We start from the raw sequence: 21,107 nt of genomic DNA, 5'->3' as shown, positions 1-21,107 counted from the left end.
ACATGGTCTCTCCTATCATTGCTATGCAGACGACACACAATTAATCTTCTCCTTTCCCCCTTCTGATGACCAGGTGGCGAATCGCATCTCTGCATGTCTGGCAGACATATCAGTGTGGATGACGGATCACCACCTCAAGCTGAACCTCGGCAAGACGGAGCTGCTCTTCCTCCCGGGGAAGGACTGCCCGTTCCATGATCTCGCCATCACGGTTGACAACTCCATTGTGTCCTCCTCCCAGAGCGCTAAGAACCTTGGCGTGATCCTGGACAACACCCTGTCGTTCTCAACTAACATCAAGGCGGTGGCCCGTTCCTGTAGGTTCATGCTCTACAACATCCGCAGAGTACGACCCTACCTCACACAGGAAGCGGCGCAGGTCCTAATCCAGGCACTTGTCATCTCCCGTCTGGATTACTGCAACTCGCTGTTGGCTGGGCTCCCTGCCTGTGCCATTAAACCCCTACAACTCATCCAGAACGCCGCAGCCCGTCTGGTGTTCAACCTTCCCAAGTTCTCTCACGTCACCCCGCTCCTCCGCTCTCTCCACTGGCTTCCAGTTGAAGCTCGCATCCGCTACAAGACCATGGTGCTTGCCTACGGAGCTGTGAGGGGAACGGCACCTCAGTACCTTCAGGCTCTGATCAGGCCCTACACCCAAACAAGGGCACTGCGTTCATCCACCTCTGGCCTGCTCGCCTCCCTACCACTGAGGAAGTACAGTTCCCGCTCAGCCCAGTCAAAACTGTTCGCTGCTCTGGCACCCCAATGGTGGAACAAACTCCCTCACGACGCCAGGACAGCGGAGTCAATCACCACCTTCCGGAGACACCTGAAACCCCACCTCTTCAAGGAATACCTAGGATAGGATAAAGCAATCCTTCTGCCCCCCCCCCCCCCCTTAAAAGATCTAGATGCACTATTGTAAAGTGGCTGTTCCACTGGATGTCATAAGGTGAATGCACCAATTTGTAAGTCGCTCTGGATAAGAGCGTCTGCTAAATGACTTAAATGTAAATGTAAATGAGTCTTATGGCTTGGGGGTAAAAACTGTTGAAAAGCCATTTTGTCCTAGACTTGGCACTTCGGTACCGCTTGCCATGCGGTAGTAGAGAGAACAGTCTATGACTGAGGTGGCTGGGGTCTTTTTAGGTCCTTCCTCTGTAACCGCCTGGTGTAGAAATGCTGGATGGCACTCTGTCAGAGTGACCATCGGGTTCTTGGTCACCTCCCTGCCCAAGGCCCTTCTACCCATATTGCTCAGTTTGGCTGGGCAGCTAGAGTCTTAGTGGTTCCAAACTTCTTCCATTTAAGAATGATGGAGGCCACCATGTTCTTGGGGACCTCCAATGCTGCAGAAATGTTTTGGTACCCTTCCCCAGATCTGTGCCTCAACACAATCCTGTCTCGGGGCTCTACGGACAACTCCTTCAACCTCATAGCTTGCTTTTTGCTCTGACATGCACTGTCAACTGTGGAACCTTATATAGTTGTGTTTGCCTTTCAAAATAATTTACAACCAATTGAATTTACAACAGGTGGACTCAAATCAAGTTGTAAAAACATATCAAGGATGATCAATGGAAACAGGATGCACCTGAGTTCAATTCCGAGTCTCATAGCAAAGGGTCTGAATACTTTTATTTGCAAAATATTCTAAAAACCTGTTTTCGCTTTGTCATGATGGGGTATTGTGTGTAGATTGATGTGAGAAAGAATTATGTAATACATTTTAGAATAAGGCCGTAAAGTAACAAAATGTGGAAAAGTCAAAGGGTCTGAATAGTTTCCAAAGGCACTGTATGCTGCCATGGTCCAACGGCAATGCATTTGTTTGATAGAACAGTTCACATGACTACAATCATTTAAACTTTAAAGTAATTTATTCCCCATTTAACAGTTTTCAACTCCCTTTGAATTGGCCTTTATCATACAGTATTTATATTGTTTTTACAATTTTGTTCTCATTTCTCTTTGGTTTCTACTTTCATTCACCAATAACCAGTTTCACATTCTGTCATCCAGGTTGCTCAAGACATCTTATTTCCCCATCTCTGACTAATGTAATTGCACCCTTTTTCTGCACATTTTTTTCCACCTGTTTTTCTTGATTATAAAAGTCAGTTCATCTACTCTTCTGTCTCTTGATGATTTCATTAAGGGAGTCGTGCTGCTCGGAACCTTTGCAAAAGCGCTTACTCAACGTCCAACGTGGGAGAGGTAGGCAAACTTCTGACTAAATGATGAAGGGGGAAACATTGTCTGTTAGCAGGTTTTTGTTCCAACCCAACACTAAAATATATGAATGTGTTCAAATGATCCGACTGCTCATGCGATTCAATCCAGAGTAGTTAGGACCTGGTGTGTTAGTGTTGGGCTGGAATAAAATCCTGCGTACATGGCTCTCCAGGACCAGGCTCTTGGCCATCCACCCTGTCCTTGACCTGCAGCTCTGGTCACGCCTCCCCCATCCACGCCCTCCTTGCCTGGGCCCTCATGGCTGTGTTCTGCGGCGGCCCCAGCTGCCTCACTTCCACCCTGCCCTCCACCCCACGGCTACAGCGCCCCAGGTGGGCCATGTATCTCTGAGCGTGGGCACCGCGGTGCCAGGTGCGTAGCTGGGAGTCATGTTTCTGGTGGGCGAACAGCTCTGTCTCGTCCAGGTGAGGCTTGAGGTGCACGCCCTGCGCACGCTCCTGCCAGTGGAAGAGGAAGAGCTGCCGGGTGCTCTTCCTCTGGCCCCAGCGCGTGGCGGTTCTCAGAGCTGTCATGCCCTCAGCGTCCTCCAGTTGGTGTGGGGCACCGCGCACCAGTAGCTCCTGGATGGACTGTAACTGGCCCTGGGCGGCTGCCGCGTGCAGGGCCCCGCGCCCCAGCGGAGTCTGGCCCTTAACGTTGGCCCCTAGATAACAGGGTCAAGTTTGTTAGGCAGACAGAAAGAAAACGGACAGAAACAAGGAGAGACTGGCTTGACTTTTGCTTTCTTCAACCAAACGTTTTCATTTCCGAATTAACATGACACAGATATTGCCAGTGTACCAGAAAAACCCTGTATCTCCCCAAAAAAATAATCTTCAGGAATTAAAAATAATAAATCATTTTTTCATTTTTATTTATTAATCGAAGTTCAGAAGTTATTTTTTTATTATTTATATTAGTCCTAGAGAAATATTTTTTTCACAGAGCATGGAGGGGGGTCACACAAAAATCTGAGGGGGAACAAAGTATGTGAGGATGGCTGGGGGGTGGTATGGTAGCATAATTACAAGGTTATGTTATAATATTGTTTATGCAATGAATGGTTGTTTTATGCAATATTTCCGAGTTTTTAGATAGTTCTCATCTGTCTGTGTGAACTGAGAGGAGCCTAAAAACCTACAGCTGGCATTCCAGAGATAAGATGTGGTCGGTGTAAGCGAGATAGCCTGGAAGAGTTTAGAACAATGCCTTATTGTTCTAATCATCCTGGCATCTGGGAAACTAAGCCAAGGTGGGGTTAAAACAACACTCTAGTGCAGATGACCACAGGTTAAACCCAAAGTGGTTTATGGTGCCCCCCAATCTGCATGGGAGGGGTGGAACCAGCCATGACTAATCATTCTTAGTGTCAGCTATATAAAGATCTCTGCATTTCTGTAAAGGTTAGGCTCCTCGGCCCAACAGTCAAGAGTGTTGGGTTGACTAGTCTCATTATTCCAATAATTAATCGATATTGAGTAAAGACGATTGTTTGAAAAAATGACAAAATCTTTCTCACTTGATTAGAATATTCCACGACAGTAGTCCGGAGGGGGGCTAGCTTCCCCATCCATAAATTGGAGAGTTTAGCTTTTTCAAACACTTGAAACAGCTTTTTTTCTGCAATCTACAGCCATAATCATTATGCCTAATTCCATGTAAAAAATAGCAAATCAATATGTTTCTGCATATCTAAGCATAACTCTTGAGCTGTCTGAATCCTCCTGACTGGTGGTTCTTTTTTTTAACCTCTCTTGGGTAGGGGACAGTATTTTGAATTTTGGATGAATGAGGTGCCCAATGTAAACTGCCTGTTACTCAGGCCCAGAAGCTAGGATATGCATATGCATGGTAGAAAACACTCAAAAGTTTCCAAAACTGTTAAAATAATGTCTGTGAGTATAACAGAACTGATATGGCAGGCGAAAACCTGAGGAAAATCCATCCAGGAAGTGGCATTCTTTTGAATTGAGTGTTTTTCCATTGAAAGCCTACCATATAAACGGATGGAACCTAGATTGCAGTTCCTATGGATTCCTTTAGATGTCAACAGTCTTTAAACATTGTTTCAGGCTTTTATTCTGAAAAAAAAACATTTTCTGAGTGGTTGGTCGAATGAACGAGCTATTTGCGCGCACGACCGGGAGCGAGCCCTCCGTTCTTTTTCCTTTGTATTGAATACGCTATTGTCCGGATGAAATATTATCGATTATAAAGACAATAGACAACCTGAGGATTAATAAAAAACATTGTTTGACATATTTCGACAAACTTTACCGGTACTATTTGGATCTATTCGTCTGCCTGTTGTGACCACCTTTGAGCCAGTGGATTACTGAACAAAACGTGCCAACAAAACGTTCTTTGGATATAAAGAGGGACTTTATCGAACAAAATGAACATTTATTGTGTAACATGGAGTCTTGTGAGTGCAACCATATGAAGATCATCAAAGGTAAGTGATTAATTTTATCGCTATTTCTGACTTTCGTGACTAATCTACTTGGCTGGAAAATGTTTGTATGCTTTTGTAAACAGGGCGCTGTCCTCAGATAATCGCATGGTATGCTTTCGCCATAAAGACATTTTGAAATCTGACACAGTTCATCTTTAAGATGATGTGTAACACTTGTATGTTTTATGAATGTCTATTATGAGTATTTCGGTATTTCACGCTCTGCAATTTCACTGGATGTTGTCGAGGTGTGACGGTAGCCCATTATGCCCTATGGGCATCATGCCTTTGAGAGGGATGTCTACATTCAATGTATGTAAAAAATAATATTTATCAAAATCACCCCAAGTGAGATACAAGGTTTTTCCAGTGTGCCGGTGATATCCAGATGTTTTGCCTCTGCGGTGGTGGGTACCTTGTTGGAGCAGGAAGCGGACAGCGGGCATGTGTCCACGGTGGGCACTGATGAACAGAGCAGAGAAGAGACGGTGAGAGAGCCAGGAGGGAGCTCCACTCATAGAACCCATAGCACTGAGATGGGAGGAACGTGGCGGTGCTGGTTTGGACATCACACTCTTGAGCTACATGAAATAAAGAGAAAATAGTCATTTTTATGTGTGAAAGGTCAATGGGAAATGTTCATCCTAAAAAAAGGGAAGAGTGAGATAAATAAGGTCTACAGGTTGTAATAGCAGCTGTCAGATGCTGTTTAGATGTGCAGTATTTACAGGCTAGCCACATTAGATCAAATAAGGAGGTGGGTCTTTCAGCAAGTCTGGTAAAGAAATGCAGTATTGCTATTAGGTGATGATGTTTTTAACCTTTATTTAACTTATTTAACAATTGTGCCCCGCCCTATGGGACTCCCAAACACAGCCGGTTGTGATACAGCCTGGAATCAAACCAGGGTCTGTAGTGACATTTCTAGCACTAAGATGCAGTGCCTTAGACCGCTGCAACACTCGGAAGCCTCTTTTTTTTTTTACTATGATCAATAATGACCTGAGCCATAGAGAGTCTCTGTGTATGACTGCTGTAGACTGTTCTAGGTTTTTCTTTCATGCCACCACCTTGAATACATCCCCAGTAGCTGCAGCTATCACAAGCTCAGCCCATCCATCATAAGGCCAGATCATCAGGGTGACAGTATTTCCAGGGACGATGTCATTACAGTGAATAGTGGTGTCATCACATAGGTCACCTGTTGGGTAGAGAGAGTATACATTAGGTCTGGTCAGAGAAGCACATCATTAGATAATTAGTCTGACTGGAAAACACCCTCAATAAAATGTTTACCATGATGTCACTGCTAGCCTACGTTTGAGATTTATAAGGGCCGTGACTCTAACTTCATTAAACCCAATAAAAATCAATGGATACATATCTAATCAATTAATCAACAACAACTCCCCATTTCTCATTAAAATATGTCAACAGTTAAACCAGCAAGTGAGATGAAAGGTATTTATTTTACCATTATCCAGGTAGCATACTCTCTGGAAGTCTGTGGGAACCCCAACCACTAATTCCATGGCGTTTTTTAGCTCTCTGATTCTCATATTGTGATGGCAGTCGGGAACAACGAACATCTCTCCCGTTTCACGCAGCCTGGCACCAAGACTGAACTTGACTTTCTTCGACTGGTCACGGTAAACTGCACTTTTGGGTCTCGGTACACTCTTCAAGTCGATGTCGCGGTAAATCATCGCACTTTTGGGTCTCGGGACCTGAAGTGAAATCCTCTTCGTTGAGGTGTAAAAAGATGCCATTGGATTGCTCATAGAAACGCAATCAATATTTTTTGCAGATTGCAAAGGGTTTATAATTCGAAAATAATTAATTAATGAATTCTCTTCCGTTTGGAATGTTGTCTATTACTGTTGCTATAGTGATGGACGTTAGAGTCCTATTGTTGCGCTTTCGGTTCATGTGCGACATTTACATACACACAGTTGAACAAATCTAATGTTACTTAGTATCAGTTTAGTTATATTGACTTGGAAATACCTGGTATATTATGGTCAGAAGGTAGGCGCACTTTTTTAATGGATTTGCAACGGCAGTCCCAGTTTAAATTCTGTACATCTTGATTCGGACTTTGTAACGTGATTGGCTCAGCAATCACATTTTTTTATTGGCTATATAGTTGGTGGTGATCTATATAGTTGGTGGTGATCTTTAGGTGAGGGAGCGCAACAGTTTGATCTCATAATTTCCTCAATCAACGTTTTAACCACTGGTTTTGAGCCTCACCTACTTAGTTAAAAAATAAATTAAGAAATATTAATAACGTTATCTATAATATGTTTTGGTGCCTGTTTTGCATGTTCATTTGTCATTAATACGCGTCACATATCAGTTGGCAAACAACGTAAAAAATATATATAATATTGAGTTTATAAAGCCACATACAAACATGGCCTCTTTTTTGCTTTAAGACAGCCCCAAAATGCAGGTGTTTCAGCCTAGCTCAGTGCTTTCTGTGGTGGTGGGGCAGCCAGCGGAAAATACAGAATGTAGGGGTTGGTAATGTTCTCCAGTTGCTCCGTGATTGGCTCAGTGTTCTGTCACTCATGGGAACAATACGTCACCACAAAATCTACAGGAAGAGGTCAAATGTTCAAGCCCCTTTGAGTGCTGCCATAGATTTACAGTAGAAGTGCCCGTCCAAGAAGCCTGAAGGTCATTGGCCACAGATAAAAATGATGTCAAATCACGTTTTTTCTACCTTAGCTTTGATTGGACTGATCATGTCAACATCATACTTTCAAAATCTTAGCAAGCAAGCTAGACAAGCAGTCGTCATCATGAATCACGTTGACAATCTACTGGCAAATCCTTTTCCATCCTTATCATATGAAAATAAATTAGAGATGAAACGTCTCGGTGCTCATTGGCCGTAAACATTACACAACATGTCGGAAAATCACAAATTCAACTATGAGTGGTTTGGAAGGAAGCAGTGGCTAACTGCAAGAATCTCAATGCAATCACTATTTGCTTCCCCTGCCTGCTATTCAGTGGAGAGGGTGTGTGGTCCAAGTCTGGGTTTAAGGACTTAAAACATCTGTCTGAATGGGTCTCAAAACATGTGAATTGTGCATCACATATAGACAACGCTGTTAAGCTCAGACTCCTGGGGAAATCAAACGTTTTGGCTCAGCTAGACACCTTATATATACGAGCCATCGACCTTTACAACCAACAAACGGAGGAAAATAGGTACGTGCTGCCAGAATTATAGCATGCATTAAATAGTGTGGCAATTGTGTGATACACTGCAGGGCCTGTTTGTACAACTGTTCTGACTTGGTAGTCCACATGTAGTCTATAGCCTGTTTTAGAGAAATACCATCAGCGAATATTGTAACAGCTGCTTACGTACCTCCGTTGTAAGAGCTTTCATTGTCTGCTTATGTGCCCACGTTATTTATCCTACGGTTCTGACTTGGTGTACGGGGAAAATACTGTAAGAATGGCCCATGTTCTGAATTATGTCGCTGTCCATTTCAAAAGTGCTGAACGAATAAGTGGTATATAGGCTACATCCGCCTCAGCTCGCTCATGTCTTAATCGAAATGACGGCTTGCCTCTTAACAGCATTATCCTTACATGTGACATAGTTTGTACATGGGCATTGTTATATTGCTTGTATAGGTGTATCTCATTAGTATGTTATTCATTATTTTAGGCAATGTTAGAATGATGCATTTAATTGTTTTTCTTATTTTGTGTTTTATAATTTGCTCTGGTGCTTTTCTCTACGAGGAGGGTGGTAAGTTACAGACCAAACAACATTATATTATAGTATCCCCTCCTCATAACCACGGTTGCCAGTGACACTCTTCCCATTCAGATATTTGTGTTCAACAGAGAGTTCAGTAATAGAGCCATGTAATTCCAGTTCTTATTGCGAGGGTTGTTTTGTTTGCTTAATGCGCTGTCAGTGGGAGTCCTCCCACAGAACTATTTTGGGCATCTAAAGCTCATTTCCTGCATTTTTTTAAATGTGTATTATTATAATTTTTGTACCCCTTTTTTCTCCCCAACTGGTAGACAAGTACCATCTTGTCCCATCGCTGCAACGAGGCGAAGGTCAAGAGCCATGTGTCTTCCGAAACACAACCCTGCTTCTTGACACACTGCTCGCTTAACCCGGAAACCAGCCGTTCCAATGTGTTCGAGGAAACACTGTACAACTGGCGACTGTGTCAGCATGCATGTGCCCAGACCACCATAGGAGTTGCTAGAGTGCGATGGGACATGGACATCCCGGCCGGCCAAACCCTCTCCTAACCCGAACGACGCTGGGCCAAACCCTCCCCTAACCCGAACGACGCTGGGCCAAACCCTCCCCTAACCCGAACGACGCTGGGCCAAACCCTCCCCCAACCCGAACGACGCTGGGCCAAACCCTCCCCTAACCCGAACGACGCTGGGCCAAACCCTCCCCCAACCCGAACGACGCTGGGCCAAACCCTCCCCTAACCCGAACGACGCTGGGACAAACCCTCCCCCAACCCGAACGACGCTGGGCCAAACCCTCCCCTAACCCGAACGACGCTGGGACAAACCCTCCCCCAACCCGAACGACGCTGGGCCAAACCCTCCTTATGAGTCTCCTGGACACAGCCTAGGATCGAACCCGGGTCTATAGTGACGCCTCAAGCCCTGAGATGCAGTGCCTTAGACCGCTGCGCCACTCGGGAGACCCATTTCCTCATTTCTACACAATCTAATATGACACTTTATGGGTAACTTTGGGGGTTACTTTGATTGTAAATAATAATATAATCTGTTTTTAAACACTTCTACGTGAATGTGGATGCTACCATGATAATGGATAATCCTGAATGAATTGTGAATAATGATGAGTGAGAAAGTTATAGAAGCACATGTTTTCAATACAGTGTACTTTTGTCGCACAGTATCCATTTAATCTTGTAATAAATCAAATCTGGTGATACATAACTTGATATTTCTGTCATCTATTGTGACATTGTAGGAGGATAACCAACCTTCCAGTTCATGGCAATGCATGTCTTAGCCGTTATAAATGCTAAGATACACAGTTTCTTCGGATAACAGTTTCCAGTATCAACATTTCCAAGCAAACAAAAACAGTGAGAAGGGATAATCTGTGGACATGCTGGGAGATTTACAGTAGAATTCTTTCCAGAATTCAGCCAGCCATCACGGTAGCATAACGTATGCAAATATGTCCCCTTTTGTGTTTTACACTTCTAGCAGAGGTATTACATTTCTGAGTGCATTATATTCAGTTTCACTGGCTTAAAGTACATTCTATTGATGATCTTAAACTGCAGTCATTTATGTCTGAGATTATATGAACATGACGGCATTCAAACATATCTGTATCCATTCATCATCAAGTGTCTCCTAGGTCTTCCTCACATTTTTGTTTTACATGTTTTGTGTCATCAGTAAAATCCTCTATCAACCCTTGATACAGTTTGGAAATCAACTTGAGAGATTTGTCAGACTGCCTTAAAAATTGTTTCAATCTTTCAAGCTTCTGGCTTGTCCAGTGTTTGCTGCACAGAGAATAAAGTGTTCACAGAATAAAGGTCACCTCAGCACTGTCACAGACTGGTCTTCCCTGGTTGCCTGATCCTGCTGAGACCACTGTCATCATCTGATACTGCTCAGATGAGGCACGACAAATAATTATCTTGGTGTACATTTATAGATTATACTATCCAAGAATAGAATCAATGGTTCAATCATTGAAATGACCAACTCAAGATGGAACTTTGTGTCCATTCACTGGCTGTTATAATATACTGTAAAATTAACCTGAGGTGTTCTTCCTTAGCTGTCTGACCCTGCTGGGACACCTGTCACCATCTAAACCTGCTAAGACATGATGAGCATAGTGTTGGTAATGACTGTGCACCATGACAGTGAAACCTGTAGAGCTGTTTATACCTTGTCAGTGTGAAAAAATAGGTTATTATCTAGGGAAAACGGACAGATCAATAACGTTACATTGCTATAATGACTCTAATAAAAACTCACATTGCGCTGTCAAAACACGTTTGGCAGCTGGTTTCATCATTTGATTCAGGTCTGGTGTGATTGAGGCAAAAATAATAGCTTTAGTCAGTGAGCTAGCTAACGTTAGCCAACTTTTGGCTAGCTCTAATGGTACATCAACTGGCGAAAATTAGCATTTACTTTACTTCATTTACTTATTTTTGAAATGGGACAAAACAAAGGCTACAAAACATTTGCATACACATAACAGCTGTTAGATAATGCTACCTAACAGATAACTGGAGCTGAACTGGCTGTGGTAGCTACTAGCTAGCTAGTTCATTCACTTCTGACAGAACTTCAGTGGAGAGGGGATGAAACATGTACTGCATTAGCTTACGTTATGCAATATCAGAATGCTTGTGTGTGTGTGTGTGTGTGTGGGAGGTCATGTTCCCCCCATCCCCAGTGAAAGTTGCACCCCTGTATAAAACAGTCACTCCCTCTACTACAATGGCTTCAATTCTTCAACACTAACAAACTTCTAAACTTCTTCCACTATGCACCATCATATTTCTCTCCCCAAATAATAGTCTGAAAGGTTTGTTATTCCTTATGAGTAAAAGTGTAGTATGATGAAATATGTGATCTAAGTGCCCCACACACCAAAGTAATAAGGGTGATATATATACTGAACACAAATATAAAACGCAACATGCAACAATTTAAAAGATTTTGCTGAGTTACAGTTTATATAAGGGAATCAGTCAATTGAAATAAATTCATTACGCCCTTTAAAAAATATATATATATTTTTTTACTTCACCTTTTTTTAACCAGGTAAGCTAGTTGAGAACATGTTCTCATTTACAACTGCAACCTGGCCAAGATAAAGCAAAGCAGTGCGACACAAACAACACAGAGTTACACATGGAATAAACAAGCGTACAGTCAATAACACAATAGAAAAAAAAGAACGTCTATGTGTGTGCAAATGGCATGAGGAGATAAGGCAATAAATAGGCCATAGTAGCGAAGTAATTACAATTTAGCAGATTAACACTGGAGTGACAGATGAGCAGATTATTATGTGCAAGTAGAGATACTGGTGTGCAAAAGAGCAGAAAACAATATGTGGATCAGGTAGTTGGTTGGGCTATTTACAGATGGGCAGTGTACAGCTGCAGCGATCGGTTAGCTGCTCAGATAGCTGATTTTTAAAGTTAGTGAGGGAAATATAAGTCTCCAGCTTCAGCGATTTTTGCAATTCATTCCAGTCACTGGCAGCAGAGAACTGGAAGGAAAGGCGGCCAAAGGAGTTGTTGGCTTTGGGGATGACCAGTGAGATATACCTGCTGGAGCGCGTGCGGGTGTTGTTATCGTGACCAGTGAGCTGAGATAAGGCGGAGATTTTCCTAGCATAGACTTATAGATGACCTGTAGCCAGTGGGTCTGGCGACGAATATGTAGCGAGGGCCAGCCGCCTAGAGCATATACGTCGCAGTGGTGGGTGGTATCAGGGGTTTGGTAACAAAACGGATGGCGCTGTGATACTCTGCATCCAGTTCGCTGAGTAGAATATTGGAATCTATTTTGAAGATGACATCGCCGAAGTCGAGGATCGGTAGGATAGTCAGTTTTACTAGGGTAAGTTTGGCGGCGTGAGTGAAGAAGGCTTTGTTTTTGCGAAATAGAAAGCTGATTCTAGATTTGATTTTGGATTGGAGATGTTTAATATGAGTCTGGAAGGAGAGTTTACAGTCTAGCCAGAAACCTAGGTATTTGTAGTTGTCCACATATTCTAAGTCAGAACCGTCCAGAGTAGTGATGCTAGTCGGGCGGGCGGGTGCAGGCAGCGAACTGTTCCATGGGTGGGCCTGGGAGGGCATAGGCCCACCCACTTGGGAGCCAGGCCGACCCACTGGGGCGCCAAGCCCAGCCAATCAAAATGAGTTTTTCCCCACAAAAAGGCTTTATTACAAAGATAAATACTCTTCACCCCCTCTGACGATCCTGCAGGTAAAGAAGCCAGATGTGGAGGACCTGGGTTGGCATGGTTACACGTGATCTGCGGATGTGAGGGTTGGACGTACTGCCAAATTCTCCAAAACGACGGCGGAGGATGAGAAATTAACATTAAATGATCAGCTCTGTTAAACATTCCTGCATGGAAATTGCACGCTCCATCAAACCTTGAGACATCAATGGCATTCTGTTGTGTGACAAAACAGGATTAATTATCTTGACAAAGGATAAAATGCTCACTAACAGGGATGTAAAACAAATGTGCACAAAATATGAGAGAAATAAGCTTTTTGTGCGTATGAAACATTTCTGGAATCTTTTATTTCAGCTCATAAAACATGAGACCAGCACTTCACATGCGTTTATATTTTTGTTCAGTGTAGTAGTCTGTCGATAGTATTCAGAACATAGATTTTACTGACTATATTTCACCGCTTCACTTTATGTTTTAAACTTCAAGTATCACACAAATACTTTAAAAAATGAAAGTAACAATTCTTCTTCATGGAAAATGACCTAGCTGAGTTTTATATTAATCAAAAATTTGTGTTGCAGGTATTCTGAACCTTTGTGACAATGACTCATTTGCAAACACTCCTTTGCACAATTAATTTGTTGGTTATACAAGGTAGTTTGTTAGATAGGCTACACATTACAAATGTCTTGATTTTTTCTGATTTATATTATAAATTTAATTACAGAATACTAAAAATAACAATACATAAAAAATATTTTAAAGAAACCATTGAATATTACAAAGGTTGTGAATTGCAAAGTTCAGATATAAAATCTTTGAACAATGGTACATAATTGAAAAGAAAAATACATTTCATAAAATGCATATATATTAACAGTTCTACCATAAAAAAACAAGATGGGGAAAATTGCTGACAGATGAGATGCGTTAGGTAGTCTACAGCAGTGAACATTTCCATAAAATGGAAGACAGACTTGAGATGCACGCCACACCGCAATCAGTTTAGGATTTCAAGTCGTGTCTATGGCCAAAAATGGGTTGCCATGTGAACAGGTGAGAAAAAAAAGAGATTAAAAAGACTACAAAAGTGACTTGGTGACAGCTCCCGTTATATCCACACTCATGTCTCTACAGAAACCCTAAATCTGGCCTTGGATCCCCTGGCTATATAGGTTAAGCTATACAACTCTTGCCAATGTTCGGAAGTTATTTATTCTCCAACATACTTATTTCACTACTAATGAGATGTAATAGTCAGAGCGTCTGGAACACAACCATTCCTATACTGTACAATTGATTGTGGTCAGTGCAGTGGTCTGACTGACCGAAAAGCCAAAATGTTGAAGTGGATTTACATTTTTTTATTTTTTATTTATTTAACCTTTATTTAACAGGCAAGTCAGTTAAGAACAAATTCTTATTTACAATGAGGGACTACACCGTGGATAAGGGGGAGTGCTTCACAGGTCTTTACCAAACCATCACTCTTTTTCTGCTTCTTCTTTTTACAGGTTTACAACAAACTCTGTCACTTTATCATAAGTCCTTGAGTCGTGATCACCCAAAATAACCCCAAAACACAATTGAAGGGCTGCATCCAATATGGCACCCTATTCCCTATAAAGTGCACTTTTTTGACCAGATTATGGGCCCTGGTCAAAAGTAGTGCACTATAAAGGGAATAGGGTGCCATTTGGATGCAAAATTGACTGTCACCAGAGGTCCCGCTGACACCAGAGGTCCCGCTGACACCAGAGGTCCCGCTGACACCAGAGGTCCCGCTGACACCAGAGGTCCCGCTGACACCAGAGGTCCCGCTGACACCAGAGGTCCCGCTGACACCAGAGGTCCCGCTGACACCAGAGGTCCCGCTGACACCAGAGGTCCCGCTGACACCAGAGGTTTATTCAGGGGAGAGCAGCGTTACAGAATGTACAGATGCATTGTATATTGAATAATCACAATTCTAGTGCGTCTATCTATACATTACATTTCTATCTGTGACATTCTAAAGAGCTGCACCTCCTTCTATAAGCTAAACGCCCCTATGGCAAAACTGACCTGAGTAATGTCCAGAGGTATTTCATTGGTCTCTGGGAGACTTGGATCACATTATTGACATAGTAAACACACAGAGGGAAGATGCCATGAGTTCATTAACATATTTTGTTTCGTTCCAAGTGGTGCGGTTGTTCCTTCTCCTAAGCAGTAGTGGTTACGGAGGTCAGTGAAGACAAGATGAAAAGAGAGAGAGAGAAACCGTGATGAAACCAGAGGACCTGGAGAACCGCCTGGATACGGATGGGTTGAGGTGACTCGACGACGGGATGCGAGCCGAGCCGCATGGTGGGTTGATTTCCACCTGGGATCCGACGCCATTTTGCGGTGGCTGGTTTAGCTTAGCTAGGTGCGGTTTTCAGATCAAGTATGTGTGTGTGTGTGTGTGTGTGTGAGTGTCTGTGTATGAGTTTGTGTATGTGTTTGAGAGAGAGAGAGCACATGACTGATTGTATGTTTATGTATCAGTGCCGTTATTTCCTGCAGGTGAGTGGTCTGGTCCGGTCTGATGCTGGTGGTAGTTATTGGCTGTGGGTCGGAGCAGGCTGGCTGGTTCTAGATTAAGGCAGAAGTGTCCATAAGCATCATGTTAGGGTCCAGGCTGGCAAAGAAGCGTACGTCTCTGTCCTTGTCCGCCTGCAGGGTCATCACCGTCTCCTCCAGCTCTTCTAAGTAGGCACTGCCCGGCTCTTTGAAGTACGCTGCAAGTACAAGTCAAGTCAGTATTTATTTAAAGTGCATTTTACATGGGTCACAACTATAGAAATATAATTACTAGAATGGGTGTCCCAATTCAAGTCAATGAGGCCCTAATGGGTGGACCGGTGAGAGGTACTTAACATAATTAAATATAAGAATGTAGGAAACTGGGGAAATATGGAGAACTATAGGGAACAATGAGGAATAGAGGGCAAAACCTTAACAACAAAATGAAGGGAGAAAATAGTCCACAGAAGAGGGAAAACAATATTCTAAGTGCTATACTCATTTGGATATTGGAACATACTGCGTAACACATTTTGGGAGGAGCAAAAACAACAACATGCAACGAGAGAGAAAATCTGTTGGAACTGGGAGACTCACTAACAGGAAGTCTCTCTGGATAAGAGCGTCTGCTAAATGACTAAAATGTAAATGTACCTGCAAGACCAGTCACCATTTATTATCATGTACTGTGCTTGACTTGCCTATTGGTATTGCTCTATTCAATATAATAGTTAGTTATGCTCTTTTCCTGCTATTCATTTCCTGCTATTCATATTCATTTCATGTGTATTGCATCATACGTCTATTTCTGTTTCTATTTAAGCAATAAGGCACGAGGTGTGGTATTAGGCCAATATACCACGGCTAAGGACTCTTCTTAAGCATGACGCAACGCGGAGTGACTGGATACAGCCCTTAGCCGTGGTATATTAGCCATATACCACAAGCCCCAGAGGTGCCTTATTATTATTATAAACTGGTTACTATTGTAATTAGAGTAGTAAAAATAGATGTTTTGTCATACCCGTGGTATATGGTCTGGTTACAGTACCACGGCTGTCAGCCAATCAGTATTCAGGGCTCGAACCACCCAGGTTATAATCTGTTTAAGAACATTCCCATACACATTATGTCAATCAAGTCCTCTGTTTGAAACACTTTGGAGGTTGCCTTGTATCACTAACAGGAGACAGCTCACACCCTATTTTAACATGCTCCATGGCGCAGGACGAAAGGCTGTTTTGGTTCAGCTCATTTGCTAAGAGGAAGTACTTTGCAGCTGTTTCTGATTAATAAACAATGCCATGCTGGTGGGTGGTAAAATTTAAATAAAACCCAGCCCTGAAAAGAAATGTAGTCTGAAAAGAATTTGCACGTTATCTCATAGGAAAAGACATGGCATTGACACAGATTTCCACAAAATGTCCCACCTTGGATTTCCCACTTCAAGGCCAAATATATCACACTTTCACTAAAATGATGACCTATTGACATAAATCATTTACAACATCATGGGTAAGCTCTGGCCATCATCTTTCATCTCGAAAAAGTGGATTTTCTGGTGTGGGCTTTTAAATGTGTGAGACATATTCCCTCTCGAAGACAAATGATGTTCTATTCCATTCTTGACTTTCTCAATAGCATAAAGCATCTACATGCATGAAACATATTCTTGGGTCGATAAGAGGGCCCAGTCTTTACCTTTCTCCATGACACTCTGCCGCAGTGCTTTGGCCACCAGCACGCGGACGTTGGCCACGGGGTCCAACGACAGGCTGAGGAGACTGGGGAGGAGGTGCTGGGCAAACTGGTCCATGGGCATACAGTCCTCCTCCACGATGGCCTGGGGAACACAGCGGAGAGTGAGTTAATAGAAAAACAGATTTAGATAGAAAAACAGATGACAAATGGTAAGCATGGTAGTGTTCATTAGGGAATGCAAAAGAAAATGTTTTATAAATCAGTTTCCCTTCTGTTTGGTGCCTAATGAACATGACCAAGCAGTCAGGCATACAATTCTCACTTCCGCCTTCTTTCAGAATAGTGCTATGGCAAGCATGGCTGATGCAATCTCACACTAAAACATTTTTTGAAGGCAGCAGTTATTGGGATTAGTGTTTGTAAGGATTTATTTTCATAAATACTATGTGTGTCCTGACCTGGCAAATGAAGGCAAAGGCCTGGCGGCCCACCCATTTTGGACAGTGGCAGAAGCGGACGATGAGCTCGTTGATGAAGTCCAGGCCCAGTTCGTGGGCTCCACACGCATACATCTTCTGTAAGAGCTCCACCACCTGGGACAGACAAGATGATATTTGATGACATTTCCACAATATGAGGTCGGAATAACAGTATAAAATTGTGTATGAGCCGTTTGAAGAAAATGCCTGGAATTTCAGCCTGTTCAGGAAGGAGGGATGTTTTGGCCCACATCATGACGTCACAATGTGATCTGATTATAATAAACCAATGACTGTTCATCTGGGTAATGGGTGGGCTGTAGACCATCCTATCAGGCCTGTGTATGTAAATACAATACATGACCAAAAGTATGTGGACACCTGCTCTTCGAACATCTCATTCCAAAATCATCAGCATTAAGATGAAGTTGGTCCCCCCTTTGCTGTCATAACAGCCTCCACTCTTCTGGGAAGGCTTTTCACTAGATGTTGGAATATTGTTGTGGAGACTTCATTGTCATGCTGAAATAGGAAAAGGCCTTCCCCAAACAGTTGTCACAAAATCATCTAGAAATTCCTTGTATGCTGTAGCGTTAAGATTTCCCTTCACTGGAACTAAGGGGCCAAGCCCAAACCATGAAACACAGCCCCAGACCATTTTTTACAGTTGGCACTATGCATTCGAGCAGGTAGCGTTCTTCTGGCATCCGTCAAACCAAGATTTGTCCGTCGGACTGCCAGATGGTGAAGCGTGATTCATCACTCCAGAGAATGCGTTTCCACTGTTCCAGAGTCCAATGGCGGCGAGCTTTACACCATTTCATCCAACGCTTGGCATTACGCATGGTGATCTTAGGCTTGTGTGCGGCCATGGAAACCCATTTCATAATGCTCCCGATTAACATTTCTTGTGTGGACGTTGCTTCCAGAGGCAGTTTGGAACTCATTAGTGAATGTTGCGACCGAGGACAGATTTTTACACGCTACAACACTCAGCGGTCCCGTTCTGTGAGCTTGTGTGGCCTACCACTTCACGGCTGAGCCGCTGTTGCACTTACAGTTGATCGGGACAAACTGACTTGAAGGAAATGTGGCATCCTATGACGGTGCCACGTTGAAAGTCACTGACCTCTTCAGTAAGGCCATTCTACTGTCAATGTTTGTCTATGGAGATCGCATGGCTGTGTGCTCTATTTTACACCTTTCAGCAATAGGTGTGGCTGAAATAGCCGAATCCACTCATTTGAAGGGGTGTCCACATACCTTTATCTATATAGTGTATGTGGGATGTTGGGATGAAGGGAGTTGTAGTTTTCATGAAGCAAATATTCAACATAGTTCAGCGCATAAACGTGGTAATTAAATACAATGACCACAATCCATTGCGCCTGTTGTTCCTGGCTCGGACAGAGCCCGCAGAACAGACTGCACGAGAGGAATGTACACAACACGACGAGAGGGATAGAGACACTTCGTGAGGTAGCTCTACCCGATTGATAGTTGTAGGAGCTGGTAATAAGCAGTCTTCAAAGTATGCCACATTTTCTTTAAAGAACTAGTCAAATGATTTTGTCAGACAGCTCTGCAGCATACTTAGGCAGCTACCAGCTAGCCACTAGCCTAGCTAAATAGGATGACTAAAAGACAGTAGAGTATGGGAGGCACAGAGATACCGTTAGATGGTTGGCTGGCTGCTACTGCCTGAGCAGAGATGATCAAATAAACACTAAGTAATATACACAACTGAAATATTTTGTTATTTCATAGTAATTTCCTATTTTTCTATTGGTGTCTACCTAATGTGGACCTGTCAGACAATGGAATATTTTCAGCCATTTGGGACACTAACAATGTTTGGGTGCTTCTCATTCTTAAGAAAGGCAGGTCACTGCATGAAGATGAGATGACTGTCACTTCCACACCTCATATCATTGAGGACAATATGAGTACTTGAGGCTGTTAAACAATAAAAAATAAAAAAAAACATTGTTACATCCTTCCACCCCCCAAACAAATTCAAGTATAAATGGCATGCCTACCAGCTGGTAAGAGATCCACCGGACCTCTGACACTTTGTCTGAGCAGAGGGTCAGTGCTATTTGTCTGAGGTAGTTATATACATCATCGTGGCTGTACAACTCCATGATCAAGATCAGCTGCCTGTGGACAAACACATGAAGACGTTCTGTTCAACACACACTGGGGTCATCTTCTAAAAAGTACATCTTCTTCTCTGCTATATTCACTCCATAAGGGAGTCCAACAACACTTCTATATGCATTGGGAGCTCAGAGTAAATAAAACCAAGAGGGCGACTGCTTTTGTGACAGCATGGAGCGCCATGTTAACCTGAGTGACAGTCTGTTTGTGCTATCATGCCAAGTCCCTGTCACTCATTGTCGTGTTTGGCTTGATGGAGTAGACAAAAGCACAAACAGATACGGGGCCAGGACCTGTATCCACAAACTGTCTCAGAGTAGGAGTGCTGATCTAGGATCTGTCCATATAATCTTATTACGATCTAAAAGGCAAAACTGATTCTAGATCAGTACTCCTACTCCGAGACACTGAGGATACGGGCCCAACGTTAGTGATTTACTGTCATATGCCGTCCTGCTCAGGAGCATAATTCATTGGCTGATCCATCCTGCTGACCTGGATGAAACCCTGTGATCCATTGGAAGGCCCATCCAAGTGGAATACTAAAAGTGTGCATGCCATCACAGTCTGGTGGCAAGTGCGCCCTCTATTGGGAGAAATCTGGAGGCCTCGATCCCAGATGAATGAGAAAGATTGGCCCTGATCTAAATGAATGGGAAACTCACCCGGCCCGCTGGTATCTAAATGAATGGGAAACTCACCCGGTCAGCTGGTATCTAAATGAATGGGAGACTCACTCGGCCAGCTGGTATCTGAACCTCCAGTTGCGGCTGTTGTCCGTCACCATGAACTCCTGAAGCTGGTACAGGTACTCTCTCCTGTTCTCCGCATGGAGCAGCTGCCACAAGACAAGACAGAAAGCTTTAACAACACAGAAACAGATCCAAGTAATGGGTCGTTCCACGAAAAGAGTGCCTTTTGTTTTGCTTTGATATTTTCAGTAGAAATTGTGCACCGATATTGCATTTTAAAAGCCTGTTCAATTAAATTAAGTGTCCCTTAATATAGACCAAATAGAGAATTCAAGAAATCAATTTTTACATAAATAAAGACTTGGAAAAATGCATAAATGTAGCACTTTAACCATGTCGCTCTGTGCACCCTCTGACTTCTAAGATTACTATTCCTTTCATGTGATTAGTGAATCATTTACATTTGTCGCTTTTTTAAAAAGGTCAACCCTTGTTACGTAAACTGAACTCTCGTTTTAATATGGTGAAAGTATTCCTTTTTAAATATTTTTCTTCAAATGAAAAATGTAACTAATAGTTAACTCAAAGTATAAAAGCAGATCAGCTAGTTCTACCCTTTTTGGCCATTTTCTGGTGTTTTGTGGTGGAAAACTGAGTGGGTCGAGCATAACACGTCAACCCTGTTACCCATAGATAGACAGGCAACAAATGTTTTAACAATAAAAATGTTTTGTGAAGCTTCCATTCAAATTGCCCCTCCCTGTTGCAACACAACAAGCTTCCATTCCCCCTGTCAAGAGGGGATTTATAGATGATTTAAGATCAAATCGTTAACCCTG

At 42.9% G+C, this 21,107-nt stretch overlaps 2 protein-coding genes across 3 annotated transcripts in view; both read right to left on the bottom strand.

Moving 5' to 3' along the window:
• Positions 1-1,609: 1,609 nt before the first annotated feature.
• Positions 1,610-6,714, bottom strand: LOC129815729 (ankyrin repeat domain-containing protein 60-like). The gene is made up of 4 exons (XM_055869796.1): positions 6,168-6,714; positions 5,764-5,894; positions 5,109-5,274; positions 1,610-2,902 (listed from the first exon to the last, which is right to left on the bottom strand). Exons 1-4 carry the CDS (start codon positions 6,472-6,474, stop codon positions 2,457-2,459), a joined length of 1,050 nt encoding a protein of 349 aa, XP_055725771.1. The 5' UTR covers positions 6,475-6,714; the 3' UTR covers positions 1,610-2,456.
• A 6,302-nt stretch (positions 6,715-13,016) lies between these two features.
• The window catches only part of LOC129815727 (serine/threonine-protein phosphatase 4 regulatory subunit 1-like), a 31,464-nt gene continuing 23,373 nt past the window's right edge, over positions 13,017-21,107 (bottom strand). For both annotated transcript variants that reach the window (XM_055869795.1, XM_055869794.1), the window contains exons 16-20: positions 20,314-20,414; positions 19,456-19,576; positions 17,396-17,530; positions 16,938-17,079; positions 13,017-15,451 (exon numbers count right to left, since the gene is read on the bottom strand). In XM_055869795.1, the coding sequence (XP_055725770.1) occupies positions 15,306-15,451; positions 16,938-17,079; positions 17,396-17,530; positions 19,456-19,576; positions 20,314-20,414 (645 nt within the window). In that variant the 3' untranslated portion in view covers positions 13,017-15,305. The remainder of the gene's footprint in view (positions 15,452-16,937; positions 17,080-17,395; positions 17,531-19,455; positions 19,577-20,313; positions 20,415-21,107) is intronic.

The sequence above is a fragment of the Salvelinus fontinalis genome, chromosome 18, assembly GCF_029448725.1.
Source record: "Salvelinus fontinalis isolate EN_2023a chromosome 18, ASM2944872v1, whole genome shotgun sequence".
NCBI lineage: Eukaryota > Metazoa > Chordata > Actinopteri > Salmoniformes > Salmonidae > Salvelinus > Salvelinus fontinalis.
The sequence above is the reverse complement of the archived record's forward strand: the minus strand, read 5'-3'. Positions and strand labels throughout refer to the sequence as shown.

Excerpts from the sequence above, each read along its gene's own strand:
- LOC129815729 (XM_055869796.1), bottom strand. The coding sequence starts at position 6,474 with ATGAGCAATCCAATGGCATCTTTTTACACCTCAACGAAGAGGATTTCA. Across the intron at positions 5,895-6,167 it reads AGTATGCTACCTGGATAATG|GTGACCTATGTGATGACACC; the intron begins GTAAAATAAATA and ends TCTACCCAACAG. Across the intron at positions 2,903-5,108 it reads CCGCTTCCTGCTCCAACAAG|GGGCCAACGTTAAGGGCCAG; the intron begins GTACCCACCACC and ends CCTGTTATCTAG.